We start from the raw sequence: 25,000 nt of genomic DNA on the forward strand, positions 1-25,000 counted from the left end.
GTGTGAATACCTGTTGCACATGAACTAACAAATTAGCAGCAAGAAACCAAGTTTGACAGGCACTCCAAGGCAGGCTGAAACGTCTATGAAAATAAGCGTTCCCCCCAGTGATGGAGCTGCTTCTAGCCTCTTCGAAATGCTATTTTAACGCACTCCGAACTCCCCGTTTCACGGAAAGCACACCGATCCATGATAAATACCTAGTAAATAATTCTGCACATATCATGCTCATTTGCATGTGAATTAACCCAGTTTATGGCCATAAAGGCAGACTTTGTCAGCGCACAGAGAGTGCACAGAAGATGCAAACAGATCGTGCGGGCAGAGAAGAACTGCCCACAGTTGAAAATTTGTCACATTTCTGCACCACTTGATATTAATACATGCTGCGCTTCAAATGAGGTTAAAACGACGATGACAGCTCAGAAGATCTGTGTGACGATAGATAGAAATAGAGATATAAGAACTTCTTGTATCTTCCTTTTGTATTCGCAGTTTCTTCCAGGTATAGATCTCACAGTGTCTGTTAACTGATTATTTCTTTTAAATACGGAAAAAAAGAACAAAAAAAGATCCCTTTTTATCACCCGACTGCTTATTAGATTTGATATTGGGAAAAGCCCTGCATTTACTCTGAACAAATAGTTCTGTTTTCCACCACTCGCTGTCATGTTTAAAGTAAATAAGTTCCCGTCCATCCAGCATCGCTGAACTCATTCAGTTGGCAGAACAAAGCCATTGTATGGAGGGCCACAACAGCCCTTTTCTCGCCTTCCCGTAGCAGGAATCTTCCCCGTTACCGCAGCGTGCTCCCTAGCTGTGTAAGCAATTCACTAACGTGCAAATGTTAAAAGTGTGCATGCTTATTTCACAGAAGAAATGAAGGAAGATTATGACACTATGGGGCCTGAAGCCACAATTCAGACCGCTGGAAACAATGGTACAGGTAAGGTGTTGCATGATATGAGCATCGCTTTTCTTCTGTATCATGTAGAATTAGCTGTGCATGAAGACAAGAAGTGCCAAAAAAACTTCTTTCTTGTTTTCAGCTTAACAATTGGGAACATTTACATAATTTTCCCCTTTTTTTTTAAATTTTTTCCCCAATTTGATCGCAACGGTGCAGCGACAAACTCATTCGGCGAGAGTCCTTGCTACCCCTCCCGTGCTCTGCAACATTTCAGCCCCTAACTCCTTTTAGCTGCATCCTTCCAAGCTAATAGTTTTCAGCAGCATGAGGAGATGTTTTCCCAGCGAGGGCAAATATCGTGTAGTTTAAAGTAGCAGGACCAAGACACAGTAGTCTTTTAATGAGAGAGACTGTACAAAGAGCTTGATAATGAGGATGGGGTGCACCCTTCTTGGCAACCCCAGATTCGCATGGTGCACAGAGTAAGCTACTTCAGAGACTGAAAACATCTTTTCAGCAAGAAACACACAAACCCCTTACGTAGGTACACAGACACACACACTTTGAATGCATATTTATGAGACAATTATGATTCTGGCTAATCTCCCCCCCCCACTTTCCACCTCTCTGCCTTTCCCCTCTTCTTAGAAATCAATACATTCTGTGGAACAAGAAAGGGGACAGAGATATTTAACAGGCATCATCTCCGAGCCATCTCTTTTTTCCTGTGGCAGAGCAAAACAGCAAAAGGTTTCTGTTATTATTTTCTAATCCAAATGAATTCAGGGGTTTACCATGTTCTTTCCAAAGGCCACAAGGCCCCGCTCCATCCTCAGCACAGCTGAACGCCATACATCACCCAAGGTTTCTTTTGCATTTTGTCACAATGTGAGATGTTGCAGATAGCCCTGATTGACACGGTTGAAAGTAAGGGTTTTCTAGCATAAGTGCACTTCTATGCATTCCATTATGAGATTTAGTTCATAGGTAATACCCTCTACAAATATTACTGTAAAAGGTGGTACCTAAGTCTTACAAGGATTTTATTACTCACACTTTCCTAATGTTGGTAACACCCACATAAAACCCCAATGCTCTTATTAAATAACACAAGAAATTTACCTTATAATTCTTGAGGGGGAAAATAATAGGAAAATAAACCCATGTCACTGCTTTTTTCATCCATTAGATTTATTATGCCTGAAAGGAGGGTGGCACCGAGGCACAGTTTATCATTACATGTATACTTAACGATGTTGCCATACAGAACTGGATACGTATATGTTTTAAAAGCTTTTTTATTTCCAAGGGACAATACTAAAGTGGCAAATTGTGCTTAGAACTTGGAGAAAAAGGACTTTCAAAGACGTCTGATTCAGAAATAAGACTTGATGGTTATCTGAATTACCATTACCAGAGCCTTTGAGGTCCCCTATCAGTCCGTGTGACTTCCTTTGCACATATTTTCCTTACCATAACAGGCCTTGACTCTTTCTTACTTGCAGTGTGGTCTGCTTGAGGGGGAAGACTTCATGTCCTTTTAGCCCCTTCCCTTCCAGTATCTGATGGTCTCTTCTGCCTGCTCGCCTTCGGCCTCACGGCATGTCTCTGGGGGCAGGGTGTCCTCGAGCCCCTGCGCAGCCCTGCCGCTAACTCTGCGTGCGGTCCGTGGCGTGTCCTGCCTCTTCTGAAACCAAGTTTCTAGGGGAAAAGAGAAGGGTTGCCCCTACCCACCTTTGCGCACTGCAAACTTGTGTTTCAAAGAGTGCTTTGCATTTAGGTGGTCTGCGTTTAAAATGCAAAAGCTGCTCTGGATGTTGCACTTGGCAACTCCTTCCCCAAACGTCCTGTGCAAAAGTCCCAGCCTCCTCTTTACTCCAGCTGCTATTTGCTGCAATGGGCGGCGTGCTCAGATAACCATTACGAGCTGTCTAGTGCTCTGCTAGAGCTTAATCCAAATCTTTTATCACTGAGGTGTTCAGAGCCACCTCCTTCAGCAGAGGCTGGTGCCTCAGTAGGTTGGGTAGAACGTGTTTCTGTAGTGGCTGCAGTCTCCATAGTCTCTTAAGAGCGATGTCAGATTAGTTAGTCATATTAAATCATCTGATAAATTAAATGCCTTTGCCGGTCTTTGCACCTTGAGTGGAAGATGCCAGGTGACAGTTAGGAGCTGCAGCATCCTACAGGCAGAGTAAAAACTCCCCCGGCTTGCCTGTTGAGGTGCCCCAACCATTATTGGAAGAGGAAAGGGAAGAGGTCAGTCTCTGAGCCGTTGGAGATCTTTCCTACCTATTCCGGGAAATGTTCAAAGTGTTCTTCCTCAGCCTCACTACAGGCTTGGGGCCTGTCTTGAGTGTCTGGCCTCAATTTTTCCCTGCAGGGAGTAAGGGGATTTAATACTGATGTTTAATAAAATAGATGAGGTGAGGCTGAGACTCGACTGAGTGAAAGAAGTTGGATCAGCAACTCCAGCTTCATCGAAAGCCATACCACATGACATTCCAGTGCCCAAGAAAGCCATTTGGGTCTTCCCACAGATTACCATGGGCTCTTCCAGATCAAGAAGGTTTCTCTCATCTAACACCACGTGCCTCTCCCTCTTGACACCACATCTTGTAGTGCTCCATGACCTGGCCTGAGGGCAGAAATAGGAGATAGAGCTTCAGACTCATTCGCATACATCCAACTGGCAAAGTTGCTGTAGGTCCATTCAACAACTGTGGTGTATTTTTAGCATCAAACTAATTGCAGAACATCATTAGTAGAGAAAGAAAACTAAAAGAAAAAGTCTCCGTTATTAAATTATTCTGCTATTGTCAGAATGGCCACTTCCTAGTGGTACTTAAAAAAGAAATCTTGTTATCCATACATTAATCAGCTGCATTTTTATAATGAGCCATGGAGGCTTTATAGTGGAAAAGCACAAGTGACCATTAGAGTGAAAATTTTAGTCTTTGGTCCTGCTAAATTAATTTGTAAATATTTCTGGGATTTCTGAAATGATTACTTGACAAAATGATGTTTTGCAGAAGGGGTTTTTAAAATGTGAATGAATAAATTCCTATGGTTTATTCTATTGTACCTGTTACAGTTATTACAACTGGGATATTTGCAGAAAATAGATTAACAAATTCCCTGTAAACAAACAGAAAAAATGTTCCTGGTTTCGATTACGAACATCTGACAGGCTTCGAGCAACGATATCTTAATATAATATAAAGAAGGGGAAAAAAACCCCAAACCTTCGGGGGGAGGAAAACAGAAGTAAAACTTGGCAGGTTGGAGGACAGGCCGTTTTCAGGCTGTAATCTGTGTGTAGCAATGGGGGCCTCTCACTTCCTGGCTAATGAAGGCTGTGGTTTTATTAGCTTTGTTTGCGATTAAGGGCAGCTATCACCATCTCGCAGGACGAGTTCCCACACAAAATAGCTGGTCTCCCCAGCTCCTTGAACCTCTCTCTCACTTTATCTTGAAAGGTCCTAAATGCCTCCAAAGATAGCTTTCCTTAATGCATTTTATTTTTATGTGACACGGCCACATCAGCTTTTGGAGCTGAAAATATTTCTGCTCTCCAGGCTCCAATAATTAATTAAAAAAAGACTTATTTGGTGAGGTCACCCGCCGTAGATCTCGCTGAAATTCTTGCCTCGCAGGAGGGGATGTGCAATGTGTGTGCAGTGTCAGCCCACGAGGAATCCGGGAACATGACTTTCTGCATGGAAAACAAATTAGGGCACGAGGGGGGGAAGCAAGCCTTTCCCCCCAGAAATCGAGAGAGAAACCTAATGGTTATCAGATGGGTCTTTTTAGTAACACTGGGTGAGCTTCCAGCCATGTCTGAATTGTCAGTAACGTCGCTGGTGAGAAACCAGATACACATGGTCACCTTTTGCTATTTATGTTAATCTGCAGTGTTGCAGCACTGGTTGTATTGTTTCAGTTAAGGATCTGTCAGCTTTTCCACTAAATCTCCTTGTTTTTAGGGGTTTACAATGTAGACATAAACATTTGCTTTAGCTCTCAGATTGCATGCACAGACATATAAGCTAAATAATCCAGAGAATTAGGAAGCCAAGGCCAGTAATATTGCAGCAGTCCTCCACAGCCTGTTGGATCAGCCTCCAGATAGACTTGGAGGCCGGGAAGGAAGAACCTTGTTTGGGTTCGTGTTTGAGACTGAAGCTCCTAATATGAACTCAGACCTTGCTTGGTGGCTTGAATCCTCATCCTATAAAACGCAGCTTTGGAGTTGCAAGCTCCAAAACCCCCCAGCCTGGCTGGAGGAGGAGAAGGACTCATGGAGCCACCCCTTGGAGACATCCCACCCTTTCCCCTTCCTGCTCCCATATCCCCTCTCTGGAGAAAAGCTTTCTTTCCCTGCTTCACAGGTAGCATTTACTGGGTCATGGCCTGAATCTGGCAAAAAATAAACTTGTTTTCCTAGGTTCTATTGCTAAGCCAAGAGAAGGAGCGGACATGGGGTAGTGTTAAGCCACAGGGTGGATGATCATACAACAGTTGGAAGATCTAGGACAGCAAGGGAATGAAAAGTCAGGTTTCCAACCTAAAAAGTAATGCCTCAGCTTTGTTCTGATAAAAACAAAGTAAAAAAACCATAGTCTGATGCTCTTGTGCATCAGGTGTACTTCAGGAACCACCATTTTGTCACATTTCTCTCACAGCAACAAAATGGAGGTAAGGTACTCGGTCTTGTTCTCCGTACTCACAGTCCCCTTCTCTAGAAGTTGCTTTTTTGGGGGGGAAAAAAGGAGATATTGTTTCTCATGCTAATAACAAATGACAACAGGAGCTACAGAAGGACCAAGGACAGGAGCTCTGTGGCGTTGTAGCTATTCCCTACAAAACCGCTGCAATAGGAACGGAAGTTTCCTTCCAACACCGGGGTCCCGTGCCCTGTGCCATTTGGGCACTGTCACCAAATACTGCAGAACGGTTGAGAAGCTGCTCAGCTCATATGAAAAATAGGGCATATTTGTCTCAGCCAGAGGATTTGATTTTATCGGCTGAAGGGATGAGGTTTGCATAGACGAATATCTACTCTTATCGATGACGGCAAGATCAGCGCTTCAGAGCAGGCACTTTCAGGTTTCCAGTTGTGCCCCAGTCAGAGACCACATCTCATTTTGACTGCCAGCATCACCTTGCATTTTTGTCAGAAACTGAGGCAAAGCATTTACCCGCTTCTAAACACCAAGGAGCTGGTTAGTGTCTCATATCCACTGGTTACAAACCAGTATAACCCTGTAGGGCCATAACCCCTTTGATTTCCATGAGTTTACTCCATTTTGCTCCCTGGCATCAGTGAGAGCAGAACCGTGCCATTTAATATTTTACTTTTACATGAACTGTAGAATAGTTTATGGCATTGCCTCATTTTCTTATTTCACCTAAGGAGAAATACATTAAAAATGTAATCAATCATAAGCCATTCTTTTCATTTACGGTCAGTTAAAAACAAGTATCGCTAATTCCCTGCCACCAACTGTGTCTTCCAAGTTCTTAATAAAAAAAAAAAAAAACTAGAGCAAGAAAATGATCAGCTCCTTTTTTTTCTTCCTGGCATAATTATATTAATATTTGTCTATAAAGTCCCAGAGTTTTTAAGGCCTTTCCGTATGCAGTATTCATACATGGAGGAGAAAAGCATATTTTTAGTAACAGGATGTTTTGTGGTTGAGCATATATTATATTTCATGGACATTGCATGGACAATAAAAAATTGGGTTTACATTTAAGGAAAAGAAGGAAAACTCTCGTACAGACTGTAAAAGTGGTTTTAGGCTTGGTATCCCTGTTATGGTCTAAAACATGTGGTTATATTTGTAGAAATCTCTGAAGCAACACTTTTTTTAAGACAACCTATTCTCCCATTGTAAGTTAATTTTTTCAGGAAGAAAAAAAACCCAAAGGCAAGATGTTGTGAGCAATCCTTTGCTCATACCTGCCACAGAAGAGCAGCCCGAGGCAGGACCTGTCTTGGAGGAGAAGCGGCTGTGGTCTTTACTACGTGCAACAACCATCTCCCATGCGGGGACTGTCTCGGGGTCCGCGGGATCTGGGGGCAGCCGAGCTCAGGTCTGCAGGTCGAGCTGTGTTCATGCCAAAAGCTGTGGGTCCCCCAGGAGCCCCCCTGAAGGTTCAGGTTCCATAGATGAAAGATTACCTGCATTACCCAAGCCTCATAAACTTCTCCTGCTGCCCTGTAGAACCCATGTTCCTGTTAATTTAACTGCCCGCCCTTACTTGCATCCGCGCTGGTGGAAAACCTGCGTTAATTTTATTAGGAGCTGGAGCAAGACCGATGAGAGCGAGGATCCAGCTGCAACCCCAGCCTCGTAGCTCCAGTACACCAGCTCAGCCCGTGCGTAACGATGCTAACCCAGCCGAGCTCCCGGGGAGGATGCACTCAACCCCCCTTTCTTTTCCTCTTCTCTGCTTTTAGTGAAGAACGCAAATTGCACGTCGGACTTTGAGGAATATTTTGCCAAAAGGAAACTGGAGGAAGGAGACGGGCATGCAGTCAGCATAGCGGAGTACCTGCAGCGCAGCGACACGGCCATTATTTACCCCGAAGCCCCTGAGGAACTGTCTCGCCTTGGCACTCCAGAGGCCAATGGGCAAGAAGAAAATGGTGAGGCTGTAATTCATTTTTAGCCAGTATCCTGACCTCGTGCAGCTGTTGCAATTATAAATGCACTACATGCCTGGGTGTTTACCTTAAAAATTGAAGAACAGCTGCAGCGGCATGGAATTTCATGAGCAAAGATTGGGGCTGTAATTTCAGTGTATTGTGATTTTTTAGTCAGCAAATTTGTATTATTTGGCGGGGGGAACCGAAGAGCTGAATTTAAACAGGAGAAAGGCTGCTGCTCTACTTGGGAGTTTGGGAAGTTTTAATAGAGTTTTAATGCAACGAAAGACGGGGTAGCCAACCCATCGCTCTCCGAAGCCTTGATAAATAATTGGAAAAGCGTTCGGTAGGAAGGATTCGGTCAATGGCATAAGTAACGTAACGAGCTGGGGCTGGAATGCAGATGGCCAATTGATCGGGAAAAGTATTTCTTAGTTTTCTAGCCAGCAAGGTCTGCGGGAGGAGCGATGCCCGTCATTAATTTCCTAGCGGGGTCCGGAGCGGGTCCCGCGAGTCCGCCCTGGGCGTGCGCGGGTGCCGGTGTCTCCCGCCGCCGGTTGGAAGCGCCGTCCCTCCCTCTCGGGCAGCAGATTGCAACGATTCCTCTCATACCATCCCGGGCAATCAGCCCATGAGCTGCCATTGATTTGCTGACCTTTTGGCCTGCCTCTTTCCCCCCCCTCCCCGTCCCGGGGTGCAGACCTGCCACCTGGAACTCCAGATGCCTTCGCCCAACTGCTGACCTGCCCCTACTGCGACCGGGGCTACAAGCGCCTGACGTCCCTCAAGGAACACATCAAGTACCGCCACGAGAAGAACGAGGAGAACTTCTCGTGCCCTCTCTGTAACTACACGTTTGCCTACCGCACCCAGCTCGAGCGGCATATGGTGACACACAAGCCAGGGACAGATCAGGTGGGGGGCTGGTTTTAAGTGATTTCTTTCTGTAATAACCCCTTAGAGAAACGATATTGCTTTGATTGGCAATCATTATTAATTTTTCATGGCATTTTGAAGATGCAGATCTTTTAATGGTAATAGCTTTAATTGAGGTCTAAATGATTTTTTGATGGTCTCTTCTAATATGATTTAATAGTCTTATGTTCACGATCGAATGAGTGTGTTAATTTCTAATTTAGAAATTTTATTTGCACTTTAACTTGACTTTAGTTTCGTTTTTATGTTCCTCAAAAAGTGAATGAAACTGTAGCATTTTAATTATACATTATTAAACATCTCAGCAATTTTAATTCCATTTTTCACCTAGTTTTACTTTGCAGTGTTGCAAATAGGAGCTCCACGACACACTGAAAGACCCGCTAATATTTTTTCATTACTTTTTGAGTAACCTTTTCAATCACGTGAAATTATGCGTATTTTGTATAAGCGTTTGTTAAACATAATTACACATTTTTAGAATAAGTCTTCCTACAGTACATATAGGCGATTATTTGTGATTGTGCCACTAACACATGCGTGCGCTAGATTTGCAACATCGCTACCACTTGTATAGCCCGGCAGCGTATCCGCAATAAATCAAAGCAGTTTTTTTCCTCAATGTGATGCATGTAATATTATCTCAGTGCTGCATTTAAGGAAATGCCGCGTATCTCAAACAGGTGACTGAGCTTCCCTAGTGTTCCTAAACAGCCTGGCGATAGACCTGTGCCACAAAACTCTTTACATACCAGCAGAAAAACTACTCCCGTCCTCGCCGGAGAATGACTCTTGAAAACCCATCTTATGGAGGGCTGTCACGGAAAGTCGAACGGCGTGGTTCAAACTGAAATAAATCGATGTGTGCATTGTGTCAAATTATAAAGGCTTTATGCCTTTTTCTTAAATTTTATAAAATAAGAAAATAAAGTCTTTATTTTTCTTAAAAACCTGAAAATCATGATCGGCTGTATTTCTCTTGGTAGGTTTTTTTCTCAGCATAAGGTAAATGCAGTTAGGCGAACACACATCTCCTAATCACGCGATTTTTGTGATTAGCATTTTTAAGAGAACCGTGCCTTTTGCTTGATCTTAAATCAATATAAACGATTCTGGATTGGTTGCCCCCGTTCTTTCTTTCCCGTGGCTTTTCTGGTAGACAAACATATTTTCACGTGTGTATTTTTCCTAACCTGATCCGCCATAAGGTTCGTTCTTTTGCTTCGTATCATTAAAAACACCGGGGGGAAAAAAAACCCGACAACCCGCCTAGATATTTATCCAACGTAACCGCCTGAAATTTCACATGCAAGAGCGCGCCGGTGCTGGCGCATTATGAATGGTAGCTTTGGTGTTGAAAAGTCCCCTCATTTGCTCATGGCATTTACAATTAGTAAATTAAAATGATTGTATCATATTAACAGTGGCACAACTAAAGTTTATAGTAGTCCTCGGAGGGCGATGGGGGGAGACAAAACAGCTGTTGCTGTTTGTTTATGCAACTCAGCAACATATGAGCGCGGGTCCCTCAATGGCGCGCGGCGGGCTGGGCTCTGCTTGATCTTTGAAGGTTGCTGCTGTTTGAACAAACCTCCCTGTGTCCCATGTAACACCATCTGTCTCGCCAGGAATGTGGGAAGAGGCAGCACACCCTCGCAGTTGTCATACCGTTTCGGCGCTGGCTTTTTTTTTTTTCTTCTTTTTTTTTCCCCCCTTTCTCCCCCTCCCTGCCTCTGCAATCGGCTTTTGTGCCGTGGCCGCCTGCAAAAGGCTGACCTCCTACCTTGAGCATCCAGAGCATTGACTGCATTACTACAAATATTATTAATTTTTTTAAATTTTTTTTTTTCCCTCCTCTCCAAATTCAAAGTCATGGGGCTTTTCTTGCTTGTTGCAAAAAGGTCAGCTGGCTTTGATTATATCTTTATGCCACTTTTAACTTTCAACTTTCCCTCGCCCCTTAGAAGAGCACCAGGGGAAAACATGGCACGAAAGGTAGCTCAAGTCTTCCCTGCTGCTCTGTGATTTTAAAAAACATTTCCAGCAGCAGCTCACGCTGAAGATGCAGTCTCTTCTGCTTGATAATGAATTAAATCTTACACAAAATGCCACTAACGACAGTGTTTCTGTCTTTCCTACACACGCAGTAAACAGAATTTTTAAACAAGCGGAGGCCCACATGTTCAGAATCTGCTAGGAATATTAAGAGCCACAAATCTTATAAAACAGTTTCTCTCATCGTAAGATACCTTAAAGCAACACATTTCTGATGAGAGACTTAGGAAATAATTCTAAAGCAAATATCGAATGCTCATGTGAAAGCACTTTCTCATTTGTTTCGGTTTACTGCCAACATTTTGATTTTTATTGCAACACTGATGAGACAAATAAATGTACATGCAGACCTTTTGGTCCGCTTGATAAATTCAGAGCCACATTAATTTTGTTTTTGTTTTTTAAGCTAGAAATTCATGGTTTCTCTTGCATAAAATTTGTGTTGGAATAATTTTTCTTTTTTCTCCTAGCACCAAATGCTGACCCAAGGAGCAGGCAATCGCAAGTTCAAATGCACTGAGTGTGGCAAGGCCTTCAAATATAAACACCATCTGAAGGAACACCTGCGAATTCACAGTGGTGAGTAGCAGAGGTGCTGGTGTGCACATTTGCATTTTGTTTAATTAGCTGAGTTTTAAAGACTGCTTAAAATTTACACAGTTCTGCTTCTGGCTTCTTAGAGCTACTAAGGTATTTCATAAGTGATATCTGAGTCATCCTCATTTATCATGCTGTTAATACCACGGTCTCGCTGAAAGATTTGGAAATAGTAAAGCTTCCTGCAAATAATATAGATTGTTTGTTCGGCAGTTTGAGTTCAGAAGCGTTCAGTCATTTCTGTGCAGTCGGACCCTGAAGAGCCCATTGTATTTTCCCTAACTGAAAGCCCCCCCCCAAGTTAAATACAGCTCATATTCTCAGATAACGAGTAAGTGCAAAGCATCTCATATTGAATGACTTGTGCATTTTGTCTCTCGTGCTTGACGCAGCATTCAGCACATGAAATGCCACCGGGCTCTGTCCAGGCACAAACCTCCACCAACGCTGACGTGGAGGTCCTGACATCAGGACTCAGTTTCTCATACTGTGCTCATTTCCAGGGAAAATTCCTTTTTTTTGGAAGAAAAAAAAAAAAAAAAGAAACAAATCAAATTTGAACAGTCTGGATTTGATCTGACTCCCTTCACCACAGGGTACTTGCAGTGGTCAGTCTGGAGCCAATCTCACACCTTGGTGGCTGTGGGTCCAACCTGACCTCAGGACCCGTAGAAAGAGGAGGGTAAAGCAGTAGTGGTGTGTGGCCATATTCATAGAATTAATATTTTCCTCACTATTAATCAGTGCATACACAGACGGTCAGTTGGGTATCAAATGCGGTCGCTTGCAATTATAGCAGCAACAATGATAATTAATATTTGGTTTTAATTATCATTTTAGGTGAAAAACCATATGAGTGTCCAAACTGCAAGAAACGTTTCTCCCATTCTGGCTCCTACAGTTCGCACATCAGCAGCAAGAAGTGTATTGGTTTAATCTCTGTAAATGGCAGAATGAGAAACAATATCAAGACGGGTTCTTCTCCTAATTCTGTATCTTCCTCTCCTACTAATTCAGCCATTACACAGCTGAGAAACAAGCTGGAGAATGGCAAACCACTTAGTATGTCTGAACAAACAGGCCTACTGAAAATTAAAACAGAACCACTAGATTTCAATGAATATAAGGTTCTTATGGCCTCACATGGGTTTAGTGCAACTAGTCCTTTTATGAACGGTGGACTTGGAGCAACCAGCCCCTTAGGAGTTCATGCTTCTGCTCAAAGTCCAATGCAGCACTTAGGTGTAGGGATGGAAGCACCATTGCTTGGGTTTCCTGCGGTAGGCAGTAATTTAAGTGAGGTGCAGAAGGTCCTACAGATTGTGGACAACACGGTTTCCAGGCAGAAAATGGACTGCAAGGCTGAAGAGATCTCCAAGTTGAAGGTTTACCATATGAAGGATTCATGCTCTCAAGCCGAGGAACAAGGAGTTACCTCCCCCAATATTCCCCCCGTGGGTCTTCCAGTAGTAAGTCATAATGGTGCCACTAAAAGTATTATTGACTATACATTAGAGAAAGTCAATGAAGCCAAAGCTTGCCTCCAGAGCTTGACCACAGACTCAAGGAGGCAGCTCAATAACATTAAAAAAGAGAAGCTGCGAACCCTAATAGACCTGGTAACTGAAGACAAGATGATAGAGAACCATAACGTATCCACTCCATTTTCATGCCAGTTCTGTAAAGAAAGCTTTCCTGGTCCCATTCCGTTGCATCAGCATGAGCGTTACCTGTGTAAAATGAACGAAGAAATCAAGGCAGTCCTTCAGCCTCACGAGAACATGGTTCCCAACAAACCTGGAGTGTTTGATAAGCAAACCCTCTTGCTGTCATCAGTACTTTCTGAGAAAGGAATGACTAGCCCCATCAACCAATACAAGGACCACATGTCTGTACTTAAAGCATATTATGCTATGAATATGGAACCCAACTCTGATGAACTACTGAAAATTTCCATTGCTGTTGGCCTTCCTCAGGAATTTGTGAAGGAATGGTTTGAACAAAGAAAAGTCTACCAGTATTCAAGTTCCAGGTCACCATCACTGGAAAGGGCCAGTGCCAAGGTGGCGCTGGCTGCCACCAACAACACTCCCACTAAAGACTCTTTGTCAGCCAGATCTCCAATAAAGCCTGTGGACTCTATAACTTCACCGTCTATAGCTGAACTCCATAACAGTGTTAGTAATTGTGATACTCCTCTCAGGCTAACCAAACCTCCTCATTTTACCAATATTAAACCAGTTGATAAATTGGACCACTCTAGGAGCAATACTCCTTCTCCTTTAAATCTTTCTTCCACATCTTCTAAAAACTCCCACAGTAGTTCTTACACTCCAAACAGTTTCTCTTCTGAGGAGCTTCAGGCTGAGCCTTTGGACTTGTCTTTACCAAAACAAATGAAGGAACCCAAAAGTATTATAGCCACAAAGAACAAAACAAAATCTAATAGTGTAAATTTAGAACACAACAATGTTTCTTCATCATCTGAAAACTCAGATGAGCCGCTGAACTTGACTTTTATCAAGAAGGAGTTTTCTAATTCAAATAATCTGGATAAAAGCACTAACCCAGTATTTGGTATGAACCCATTTAGTGCCAAACCTTTATACACAACACTTCCACCACAGAGCGCATTTCCCCCAGCCACTTTTATGCCACCAGTCCAGACCAGTATTCCTGGGCTGCGACCATACCCAGGACTAGATCAGATGAGCTTCCTACCACATATGGCCTATACTTACCCAACTGGAGCAGCTACTTTTGCTGATATGCAGCAAAGGAGAAAGTACCAGCGGAAACAAGGATTTCAGGTAAATTGTTGCAACCGTTTTCTTTTGGAAGTGTAGAATTTAGTGTTTTGTGATATGTCCTCTTACAGAAATAAAGCCCAAAGTTATATTCAGTATTTCCAACAAAATTAGCAAGGTTGATTTTAGTCTGAACTTGCAAAAATGCAGTGGGGTAGGAAAACAAATGGCAATTACCTTAGGAGTACCTCTACTTGGATTCAGAAGCAGTATCGATTCCTTTGAATAGGCATAATGCTTATGGTTTTATTCTGTTAAGAGCTCAGTCGTTCCTTCTGAGAATTGTATCTAAATAACAATAACGTTGATGAAAGAATCCCATCCTGCAATAAAATAAAAAAAGGAAACTTTGTAGGGAAACTGATCTTTGCAGGGCTCCCTTCACAGTGAGCATAACTACATTGCACCATGGGGAAAAGGAGCAGTGGGAGACCTCTTGGGAATCACCCCCACATTTGGATGCCCATAGCCCATAGCCCTCCAAGCAGAGGTTCATACGGCCTCATAGCAGCTCTAGCCCACTGAAAGTCCTCAAAGCTTCCTTCATGCTTTTGGGGGCATTGCTCGCGCACCGTGCATGGGAAAGGCATTCTCTCTTCTCATGAATGTCTGGGGGATAAGAAACGTTGATGCGTTGCTTCACCATAGCCCCTTCCTTAAGCCCACCTACTTCCCTGCCCAGACTATCAGCCCTCTAATCCCCACCAGTCATCTGGAACAGCTTCAAAACAACCCAGAGATTAAATGAAATTATTTAAAGAGGTAGCAGCCAGGGCCCTTAATCGCAGACAAAGTCTTTCCGTGGACACGTAATCTGGGTCAGCACTTCTTCGTGCCTGGGTACAACCATTAATCCTTTTCTCAGGTCATCCCAGAGTCAATAGATGAGTAGCGAAAGATTTCACCGCTTGCATGCCTATAGCAAAGAGCTGCTCTACAGAAGTCACGTACTGTTACAGCTTTTGCTGGGTGTATTCAGATATAATGTACAGAGTTTAGTTAAATGAGATTAACTGATTATAGATTAATATTTTTTTTTAACATTTGTGCATGTTCCCCTATGTCCTATTATGGCCTATTAGTAATTTTACTGACTAGTAAATGTTTTATAGTTTTAAATGTGAAAATCAGGTATGGTTTTACATTACAGGCTGTAATCCCTCTTTGCACAATAGGAGCATAAATAGCACTGCACCTCCATAACAGCTGTTCCACTATTCCGATTTACAGTACATCTGCCCTCTTTGTAAATGTATTTAAGCCTATTTAATCTTCTCTAATATTAATTAGTGCAAACCTAGTCTAAGAAAACCCAACTGTGTGATAGCAAATGGAAATGTATGTTATCATGCAAGTTTGCACTCTCTTTGGATCAAGACAAAATAAATATCAAGAAATTTAATAATTTACTGATCCACATTCATTATTGCTTAATGCTGAAGGCTGTTTTAACATAGATAGAACATTGATAAAAAGTGTTATTAATATTCCCTATTTCAAATTACAAAATTAAATATAAAAATATAGCTTGAGGCCTTTAGTCGGGAGACATACATTTAAATGGATTGCATAATAATAACATTTGTACCTAAATATAAAATTCAATTAAAACCTTTCTACAGATACAGAATATATCCAAGTTTCAGTGTTTTGAAAGGAATGGTCTCGTAGCTGTTGCTTACACTTACCCCTGTAAAATATTACAACACCTTTTGCCATCCATGAAGAGCCTCCCCTTTGCATTTTCTGCTCCTTGAAAATATTAAGTGCTGGTGTGATAAATACTGTCCAGTTGTGTAAATCATATTATTGCAGAGCGCTCAAAGACAGAAAGTTGGTTCGACACATAGAAGTAGAAGGCTCCTCATTATTTCCACGGTTCCCATCACCTGTAGTTTCGTTACCAACGGGTTCCTAAGCTAAGAGGGACCACCATCCCGAGCAGACACGATTTTAAATTTTCTGGGGTGGTTGGTTTCTCTTTGGGAAGGAGCAGTGGTGGAAGTGGGTGTCACTGACGGGTGGTTCCCTCGCAGGGAGAATTGCTTGATGGAACCCCAGACTACATGTCCGGCCTCGACGACATGACGGACTCCGACTCCTGTCTGTCCCGAAAGAAGATCAAGAAGACGGAAAGTGGCATGTACGCGTGTGACTTATGTGACAAGACATTCCAGAAGAGCAGTTCCCTGCTGCGACACAAATACGAGCACACAGGTAGGGCGGCCGTGCGCGCCAAGGGGACGGTTGAGGTCCTTGCTATGCTCTTCACGGTCTTTTATGAGTACACTTGTGCAACAAACACAAGTTTGGCAGGTGCTGAGGCTTTCAATGGGGAAGAAATAATATCCTTTGCTCAGTTCAACTTATTTTTTAATTTTTTTAATGGTTATTGCTTGGCGAAGGACTGTCGGATGTGATGGGATGAATCTCAGCAGGTGCTACGTGAGATGTCATGCTGGGCGCGGTGGCAATTGGGGCACTCAGCATCTCACAGGACGAGCCCGCTTCAAATAAGGCAGGCCCTAGCGCTCAGAAGGAACTGCAACTTGGCCAACACAAAGCCTGGCATGGGAAGGGAGAGTGACAGTGTATTTCTCGTTTCTTAGACACTATCTGACCCTGCACCATTTAATCCAGTAGAAAAACTTCCACTGACGTTAGCAGCGCGAGAGCTGGCTCTGGGCGAGTTATCTCAAAGTAAACAGCCCATGGGGGTTGCTCTCGCCGTGATTTTGCACGCCAGCAGCGCAGGCAGGTTGCATTTCACTTTTTCACTTCTCAGTTAATGTCTGGGGAAGGTTTCCTTCTTTCCCGAGTAGGAACCGATTTTTGTCTAGTTCAAGGAAGGTTGCCAAAGCTCACCGCGGATTGTCAGCTTAAAAACTATTTTTGTTTGAAAAAGACCCTCTGTCACACCTATGCTGGCCGTGGTTCCCCTCGCAGGCTCCCTTGCCCGCTGGCAGCCAGGACAGGCATGAGCCTGGAAGCGGAAAGCTCTCCGAGGGGGACGCACCGGCTCAGCATGCTTCAGTTAGGGGAAAATGGGACCGGAGCTCCCCAAATAATAGAGATATCAAGTTATGTTAGACAAAGGGAATGTGAATTATCATGTGAATTATTGTGCAGCAGGACATAAACCAAACTCCAACTTCCTAGAGTTAGAAAAAGCTTACTCAGGAGGAAACTTTCCTTAACTTTGAAAGCTGAGTCCCACTTCAGGAAATGAAGCAAGTCACATCATCCTTCAATCTCACCATGTGACGGTAAAAAGCTTGTACCTCTCTATTAATACATCTTCCAGGCTGCACATAACCATTTGGCATTTCACATACGAAAAATCTACAATTCAGAAGTAGACTGTGCCTTTAAAAGAAAATTCTTCACCTTGTTATTTTTCCTTCTTATACTTTTCTTCCCAAGTTTAAGCTAATCCCACACAGGAAAATAAAAAAGGAAGTTAAAATACGTGTGGGATTAGGAAAGAAAATTAAAAGCAACATTTTGGACTAGATCGGCTAGTTCATTGGTGGAATGTGCTTCCCACTACATTATTCAGATCAAATTGTTTATTCAGTAGAAGAAGCTTTGAAGGCTTTACGTCCCTGCACCTTTCCTCTCCTGAATGATTTTATTACAGCCATCTGCAAACATTATGGTTTACTACACTACTACCGTAAAGCTCTTATGTTAGAACTGGCCTTCATATATATCGGGATCTGGACATATGGTTGAATCCCATAAAGTTGGTAGTCCATAAGGTCGACAGACATATGGTTGAAAGGCTGAAAATTTGACAAGCTGAAATGTGTGCAATCACCTTGATTTGCAAAATAAACTGCATTTGTAAAAGCAAAAATATGTTCTGGTCCTTAAGCAGCACGGGAACCTACTGCCTTGAAAAATACCGCACAGCTGTGGGCATGGGGACTTTTCTCCTTCTTCTTTGCTTCGGCTTCTCAACTCTACGTCCGTCAGCTTTGTGGGACTCAGCCTCCTGATCCAGAACATGCATACAGTGTCATATTTGATACGCTAGAACTACAGCACAGCATCAAGCTTGAGCGTGGCATTTAGAGACAGGAAGGATGGTCTTGTGGCAAGGGCACAGGCGCTGAGGCTGAGCGCGCCGTGTTCTTTTCTGCCTTGCCACAGACTTCCTCTGCGAATTTCAGCGAATTGCTTCATCTTTCTCTCACCTTCGCCCATCTTTGAAATAGAGGGAAATGATACCAGCCTGCCTCTCCGGGGTGTTGTAAATCTTAATTCATGCAGGCTGAAATCCTGCGACGGAACTCGCTGTATAAAGTGTGAAGTATTATTAAGGACGTGTTTGCTTTTATGGAGCCTCCACACATCACGCTAACGTTAGATAGAGGTGGCTGGGAGCTCTGAAGACCTTGGCTGGGCTAGCCTCCATAACTCATTCACAGCCTTCAGGAGGCACACTGTGCTGGCACTTTGGCTAATGGCTTAGCATGCATCGTAAGTGAATTTCAAATTCATTTGATAGTTTTTGGAAAAAGCTTGTAATGGCATTAATAACATAGGTGCGAAATTGCAGTCCGTGTTCGGCGGGAGGAACCGAATTGACGGTAAAGCCATCTTCTTCATTTGGGGTCATTGTAAGAATAGGCCCAGGGTTTTTTTAAGCCTAAAAAAGAGAAAAAGCTTCTTTTCTGAGTGTGTTGCTGTTTTCTGACCAGCTGATCACGATCCGTTGTTACTTCATTAAAAACACATTTTAGGAGGAATTGGAACACTTCCTGTCTTTCCTGGAGAAGCACAAATAGTGGATGTTGTTTATACTGATGTCCTTTTTCCTATGTAAAAAAAAATCTCTGCGTTTTTTTAGGTCTTTTTTCTGACATTTGAACAATCAGGTTTTTCTTTGTCACCACTTCTCACGGTCCACATACCTATTGCAACCAATGTTAGAACAAGGATTAAAAGAGTCAGACAAGAGGCCACATTCCCGCTTTGCAGCCCCTAAAGGTTTACCCCCGAGAAATTATTTGGAGCAAAAAGTAACATTGACATGTAAAACTACATGAGCTAGCTTAATCATGGGCAACACCAACTACTGTAAAGAAGAAAGGACAAGGAGTAATGGTTTTAAGCTAAAGGAGGGGAGTTTTAGACTGGATATGAGGAAGAAATGTTTTACAGTGAGGGTGGTGAGGCAGTGGCCCAGGTTGCCCAGAGAGGCGGTGGAGGCCCCATCCCTGGCACCATCCCAGGCCAGGCTGGACGGGGCTCTGAGCACCCTGGGCTGGTTAAAGCTGTCCCTGGCACTGCAGGGGCTGGGCTGGGTGGGCTCTGAAGGGCCCTGCCCACCCAAACCATTCCATGAGTCTATGGTTCTATGAAAACAGGAATGCTGTAGGTATTGCGGTGGAGCCGAGATTCCCTGCTGGGGCAAGAAGAAGAATGGGATTTGGCCGGTTCTTTGTGTCTTTTGATAGGACCACGCGGCCACAGACCAAGGAGCTCTCTGTGATTGCCTCTGTACGCTGTGCCTGCCGCAGCCTGAGCGCAGTAGAAAAAGGGCCCAAATTTCACAATCCATTATTTTTAATTTATGCAGTATTAGCGGTATTTTGCAATAGCTTCGAGCTTCATGTGGAGAAGGAAAATTTATTGTGTTACTGCAATGAGGGAATTGCATTGGTTCTGGCTGAACTGAAATTTAGTGGAGAGGCCACTGCTAGCTGCAGGACCAAATTCTGCCAAGTTAATCTTGGGATGCCATTTAATTTTAAGAGAAGTTATGTGTCCATGTTGGAGTTTGAACTTTATGAAATCCTATTTCTTTAAAAGCAGAGGATGCAGCACTGTAATTAGGGTGCAGAGCACGGCAGGTAGCACAGGAATTCAGCACTCGCGTTATGAACCCATCCCATCTTTGGTCAGGCTGAAATTAGTTGAGCAGATACTGCTTCATTTGCAGGCATCTAATCTCAGATTTCTCCGAGCTGCTTAGCACAAGGCTCGAGACACTTGCCTTACTAAAGGTGAAGATGATTGCCTTTGTGGCAAAGCATTGGTGCCATTTGGCGAACAAAACAACCTTTGCGTCGCAAATAAGGAGGGAAAGCGGTAGCGGGTAAGCGAGCAGGAAAGCAAACGGGATGGAGCACCTAGAAAATAGTGAAATATCCTGGCTCTGGATAGCCACGCAGCCCCCCCTTTGTCATCACCGCTGCCTTGGGCTGACTCGGGAGTAAGGTGAAGGTTAGCGTTTGTTCTGCCATCGTCAGTGCCCACGTCTGCTACACAGCAGCTTTATCGTAGCTTCACAAGGAAACTTGTAATGTGCCTGCTCTGCAACAAAAGCTGGAAACAGTTTTTCAGAATCCTACCTAGAAACTTTAAATCCTTTCATTGTTGTTCTATATTACATCATATTCTATTTTATTACTTGTGTGGGCTGTCGAGGGCCTCATAGCTGTGCTAGTGCTTTCATCCTTTCCTTTTCCACTGTATATTTTATTAAGACCTCTTTTTTATTTTTGTAGCTTTCATGCTGATGCAAGCACTAGTTTTATTTCCAGATTGATTCTGTAAACTAAATATTGTTCTTGAGCCTGGTAGCAAATCAGCGCTCTCTGGCTAGTATTTTGAATTCCCAGCTCAGGAGTTTTCTTTATTTAGAGCTTGATTCATAAAAAATTTACATGCTATTTAAAGATTATTTTTTTCTTGCTTTACTCTGATACAAGTTTAGAATTCCCCATTTTACACTCAAATAAAGAAAAAAGAAAAGGATATAGTCTATGCTTGTGAAATTTGTTCTGTAGGCAAGGTCTCCTATTCAAAATGGAACAGGTGCAGCTTGGGCAATTATATATAAATTGCATTTATCTTGCACCTTTGACCGCTTCGCTGTGCTCTGGTCGCTAATCCATCTCCATTGGGACGACATCTAACATCCAAACCCCCAAGCAGCTTCAAAAGATCTGCCTTTAAAAAAATAAAAACAAACTGTCACAAAAATGTTTCCTTCTTTCCTCCGAAGAGTGGGATTTCTGTTTGGCCCCCTCCCATAGAAGAAAGACCCACCTGCCTTAGGCAAAGGATGGGTGATACTTAGGCTGGGACCAGTGACAGCTTATGATCTGATGTCTTATGACTTCTACGCCACTGCAAATGGGAAACGCGCAGCTTTTCAGTCAAAGACTTTTAGCCCAGGAAGATTCAGAGATACTTGCCGTTAGAGATTTTTTTTTCCTGTTGTTTCATTTTAACAGAAATGCAATTTTAGAGACTTTGAAAACAGATTAGTTATAATTTCCCCTCTGTAAATTGAGCGTGAGCCCCTGTGGGAACCTCTTTTTGCAGATGGTGGAATAAAAAAAAAAAGCCCAAACATTTCCTTTTCATATTTGAGGGAGATCTACCATCTAGTTTCACTGCAAAACATGGCATCTACATCAGGCATCCACCTGACGACACACAAGTGGGTCACGAGCCCTCCTGTGAGCTGCCGTGGGTAATTCTCTCCTAGCTCCATCCCCCATGGATGACACAGGTCATCTCAGATGAGACTGGGTAAAACCTGGAGAGTGGGATGTTCCAATCTGCTCCCTTTCGACCCATCTCTACTCCACTGACGTTATGACACTGCATGACAATGCTCTTACTGTGTTTTAGCTAAATAGCTGATGAAGCAGCCAGGACTACCTACAATTGGAGGTTCTCCCCATCCATCTACACCTGGAGGTTCTCCCTATCCACCTACAGTTGTAGGTTCTCCCCATCCACCTGCAACTGCAGACTTCTCTCCATCCCCAGTGTAAAATACCTTACTTCAGCTTTATTTTATGGCCTACTAATGCATGGGTAGGGATTAGGCACTTCTTTTAAACGGCTGAAATACTGGGTTTTGCACACAGAGGGAAAAAAAATAATTCTTCCGCAAATGTTCGGAAACCCGATACGTTTAAAAACATATTTCAATTAGCGCTGTAACAGCTGCACGCTACGCACTGCTAAGGTATGTTGTGTGGTGTCTGAACAAAGAACTTTGCTCAAGCTGTCATGTTCCCTCAGATCAAAGCTGAGTCCTTGGTATGGATGTGGTAGACTAAATAGCTCTAGTATAGCCTTTTTAGTAATAATATAAATTAATATGAAAATACGAAGAATTTTAATCTTCTAATTTCTAAATTAATTTATAAAATATGGATGATTCCCCGCCAGGCTACCTCTGTGCTGGCTGCAGGGAGGACCCAGGCAGCAGGAGCAGGAGGTGCAGCGTTGAACGAAGGCTGCGTGCAAGGGATGAGGGAAGCAGGCAAAGGCTGAGGGATGATGTGCTGGTTTTGGCTGGGGTAGAGTTAATTCTCTTCACAGTAGCCGATATGGGGCTATGGTTTGGATTTGTGCTGGAAGCAGTGCTGATCACACAGGGATGTTCCCGTCACTGCTGAGCAGTGCTTGCACAGAGCCAAGGCCTTTTCTGCCTCTCACCCCACCCCACCCGCCAGCAGGCTGGGGGGCACCAGGAGCTGGGAGGGGACACGGCCGGGACAGCTGACCCCCGCTGACCCAAGGGACAGCCCACACCGTATGGCGCCATGCCCAGCCTGGAGAGCTGGGGAACAAGAAGGACGGGGGGGACGTTCGGAGCGATGGCGTTTGTCTTCCCAAGCCACCGCTACGCGTGATGGAGCCCGGCTTTCCTGGGGATGGCTGAGCACCTGCCTGCCACGGGAAGCACTGAATGAATTCCTTGGTTTGCTTTGCTTGTGCGCGGCTTTTGCTTTACCCATTAAACTGTCTTTACCTCAACCCACGAGTTTTCTCACTTTTGCCCTTCCAATTCTCTCCCCATCCCACTGTGGGGGAGTGAGTGGCTGTGTGGGGCTGACTTGCTGGCTGGGGTTAAACCATGACAGACGGGCACATCACCCAGCCTTGGGGAAGGGCAGGTGGAGGCAAGTCTGGGTGAGAACGAGTGGAGGTGGTTGACTTCTGTTTGAGGAGAGGAAAGGTGCTGGGCAACTGGATGGAGCACAGCTTGAAGAAGAGGGAAATGTGGGGTGAGAAGGTTGTAGTGGGCATCAAATATAGTGTGCATCCAAAAAATCAGGAAATTTGAAGTAATGGAGAAGGAACGGTGTTGTGGAGAAGTAGAACACCACAAAGGTTGTGCTTGTCGATGTTAGGGAAAAGTAAGTCGGAGGGACTGAGACAGCGTGGGCAGAACTTCAGTGAGGAGAGGGACGCAAAGGTGCTGAGGAAAAGCAGAAGGTCTACAAGGAAGGAAATGGGAACAAAATTAGCAACTATGGAGATACTAGCAAAGGGATGGTAGCACGTTGCTGAGCAGGCTCAGCAGGGATGAGGCAGGGATGCGGGCAGGCGTGTCTGGTGCATCCAGCTGGGTGGTTGGTAGCACTGGGGAAGCTCCCACCTCACTCATGAAAGGTTTCTTCTGGCAGCGCTGGGGTTTGAGGAGTGCTTAGGTCGAGAGTGCTTTGGGATTTTAAGCTAATCTGAGTAAGTGACTTGACCGTGCTAAAAATCTCCCCAGCTAAGACTGTGGGATTTCCCCATCATGGCAAAATTTGGGCTCCGAATGGCAGATAGCCACCTCCTGGCTCTGGATTCGGTGCACCCCCAGGTCAAGGCTGGAGGTTCAAAGCCAAAACATGCGCACAGCTCGAAGCCCGGAGTTTTCTTCAAGTTTGACATTTAACCAACAGGTTAAATTGGCAGAAACGCATATTTAGCAACCAGATCATAAAAGCAATACTGCTATAATTCAATATATCAAGCTTGAATTTTCAATTGTACTGTAAAGGGAAATAAAGAAAAAAAAAGAAATCCTGTAGTGTGCAAGCTTAGGAAACTCTCGTACAAAGAAATGTAGTTTAAGTCCCAATTTCCAGGCATCCACTAATTTCCTTGTCACTTAGGTTATTTTATCTGTGGTTTCTCCTGTATTTTCCTTCCTGCCAGATCTTCCCTTCATTTCATAACAAAATTTTTGGCTTCCTTGAGCATTTGTTAATCACACCTTATTAAATGTGAACTTTCACAGTGGGACTTGAAGGTAGCTGTGACTAGATCGGGCAAAAAAATTAGCATATTCCCTGGTATTCATTCTTAGCAACTTTGCTATGGAAGTGAAATTTTTTTTTATGCCTGAGTTTCCCTGCTCTCGAGTCCCAGCAGTGACTGCAGAGGAAAAGAAAGCAGATCAGCTTCATAAAGGAACAGCCTGAGTTTTCATGGAAGTCGAGATCTTTCAGTGGTCTGAAAACACTTTTTTTTTTTTTCCTGCTGGATTTCCTTCTGTGCCAGTGCTGCCAGTGATGGTCTCCCACTTTCCTGGCCCTTCGCTCTCAGCTGGGGTTTTCTCGCCTACCTTCCACCGTACTCTTCCTCTCCCTGTCCTTGCTTCTTTAAGAATTAATGGAATACCACACTTTTACAACTGACAGGATGGGAGGGCTCTGGTGTGAAGTTTATTCCCGTTCTGGTCACATGCCACATTAGCCGAGTATGATAAATACGCCCGAGGAATCAGGCCAGTTCACTAATAAGTTCCTAACGATCTGCTCTAGCAATAAGACACGCAAAGCAGGGCTCTGCATTTCAGGCACCGAATACCAGCATTTTTACATGCGTAAAAATAGCATGAAATACAAAATAATGACCAATTGGCACTGTATCCGCCTGCACGGTTGCACCACTCTGGAGCATTCAGTTGAATGACACAAAGATTATAATTTGACATTTTGAAAATAAAAAAAAAAAATCTGGCTGAAGGTACTAATGTTTGATTTTATTTTTTGCCTTCTGCAATCTAAGTTTGGTGATCGGTCTTCACTAATTCCAATCTTTGCACCATATGTTATGTCTGGATATCTCACGGTTGCATCATGCTTTGCTGAGTTTTGTCGTGTGGCATCATGCTGACAAGTATTTTTTGTCAGCTCTATTTTGGAATTAAGCTTTCAGTATGGCAGTTCTGGAAGGTGTTGAAGGCATTCCTGTGCTATTTGTGGCCTGGGATCAACCAGATGTGTTTAG

The 25,000-nt window shown here is 43.7% G+C and overlaps 1 protein-coding gene across 2 annotated transcripts in view; it reads left to right on the plus strand.

The window, feature by feature from the left end:
* ZEB2 (zinc finger E-box binding homeobox 2) overlaps positions 1-25,000 on the plus strand; it is a 117,088-nt gene that overhangs the window by 89,131 nt on the left and 2,957 nt on the right. The window contains exons 4-9 of one of the 2 annotated variants that reach the window (XM_075711621.1): positions 875-946; positions 7,374-7,562; positions 8,263-8,477; positions 11,024-11,132; positions 11,991-13,960; positions 15,994-16,174. In XM_075711621.1, coding sequence (XP_075567736.1) covers positions 875-946; positions 7,374-7,562; positions 8,263-8,477; positions 11,024-11,132; positions 11,991-13,960; positions 15,994-16,174 — 2,736 coding nt within the window. The remainder of the gene's footprint in view (positions 1-874; positions 947-7,373; positions 7,563-8,262; positions 8,478-11,023; positions 11,133-11,990; positions 13,961-15,993; positions 16,175-25,000) is intronic. The other variant, XM_075711622.1, reaches the window with a different exon arrangement.

The sequence above is a fragment of the Pelecanus crispus genome, chromosome 5, assembly GCF_030463565.1.
Source record: "Pelecanus crispus isolate bPelCri1 chromosome 5, bPelCri1.pri, whole genome shotgun sequence".
Taxonomy (NCBI): domain Eukaryota; kingdom Metazoa; phylum Chordata; class Aves; order Pelecaniformes; family Pelecanidae; genus Pelecanus; species Pelecanus crispus.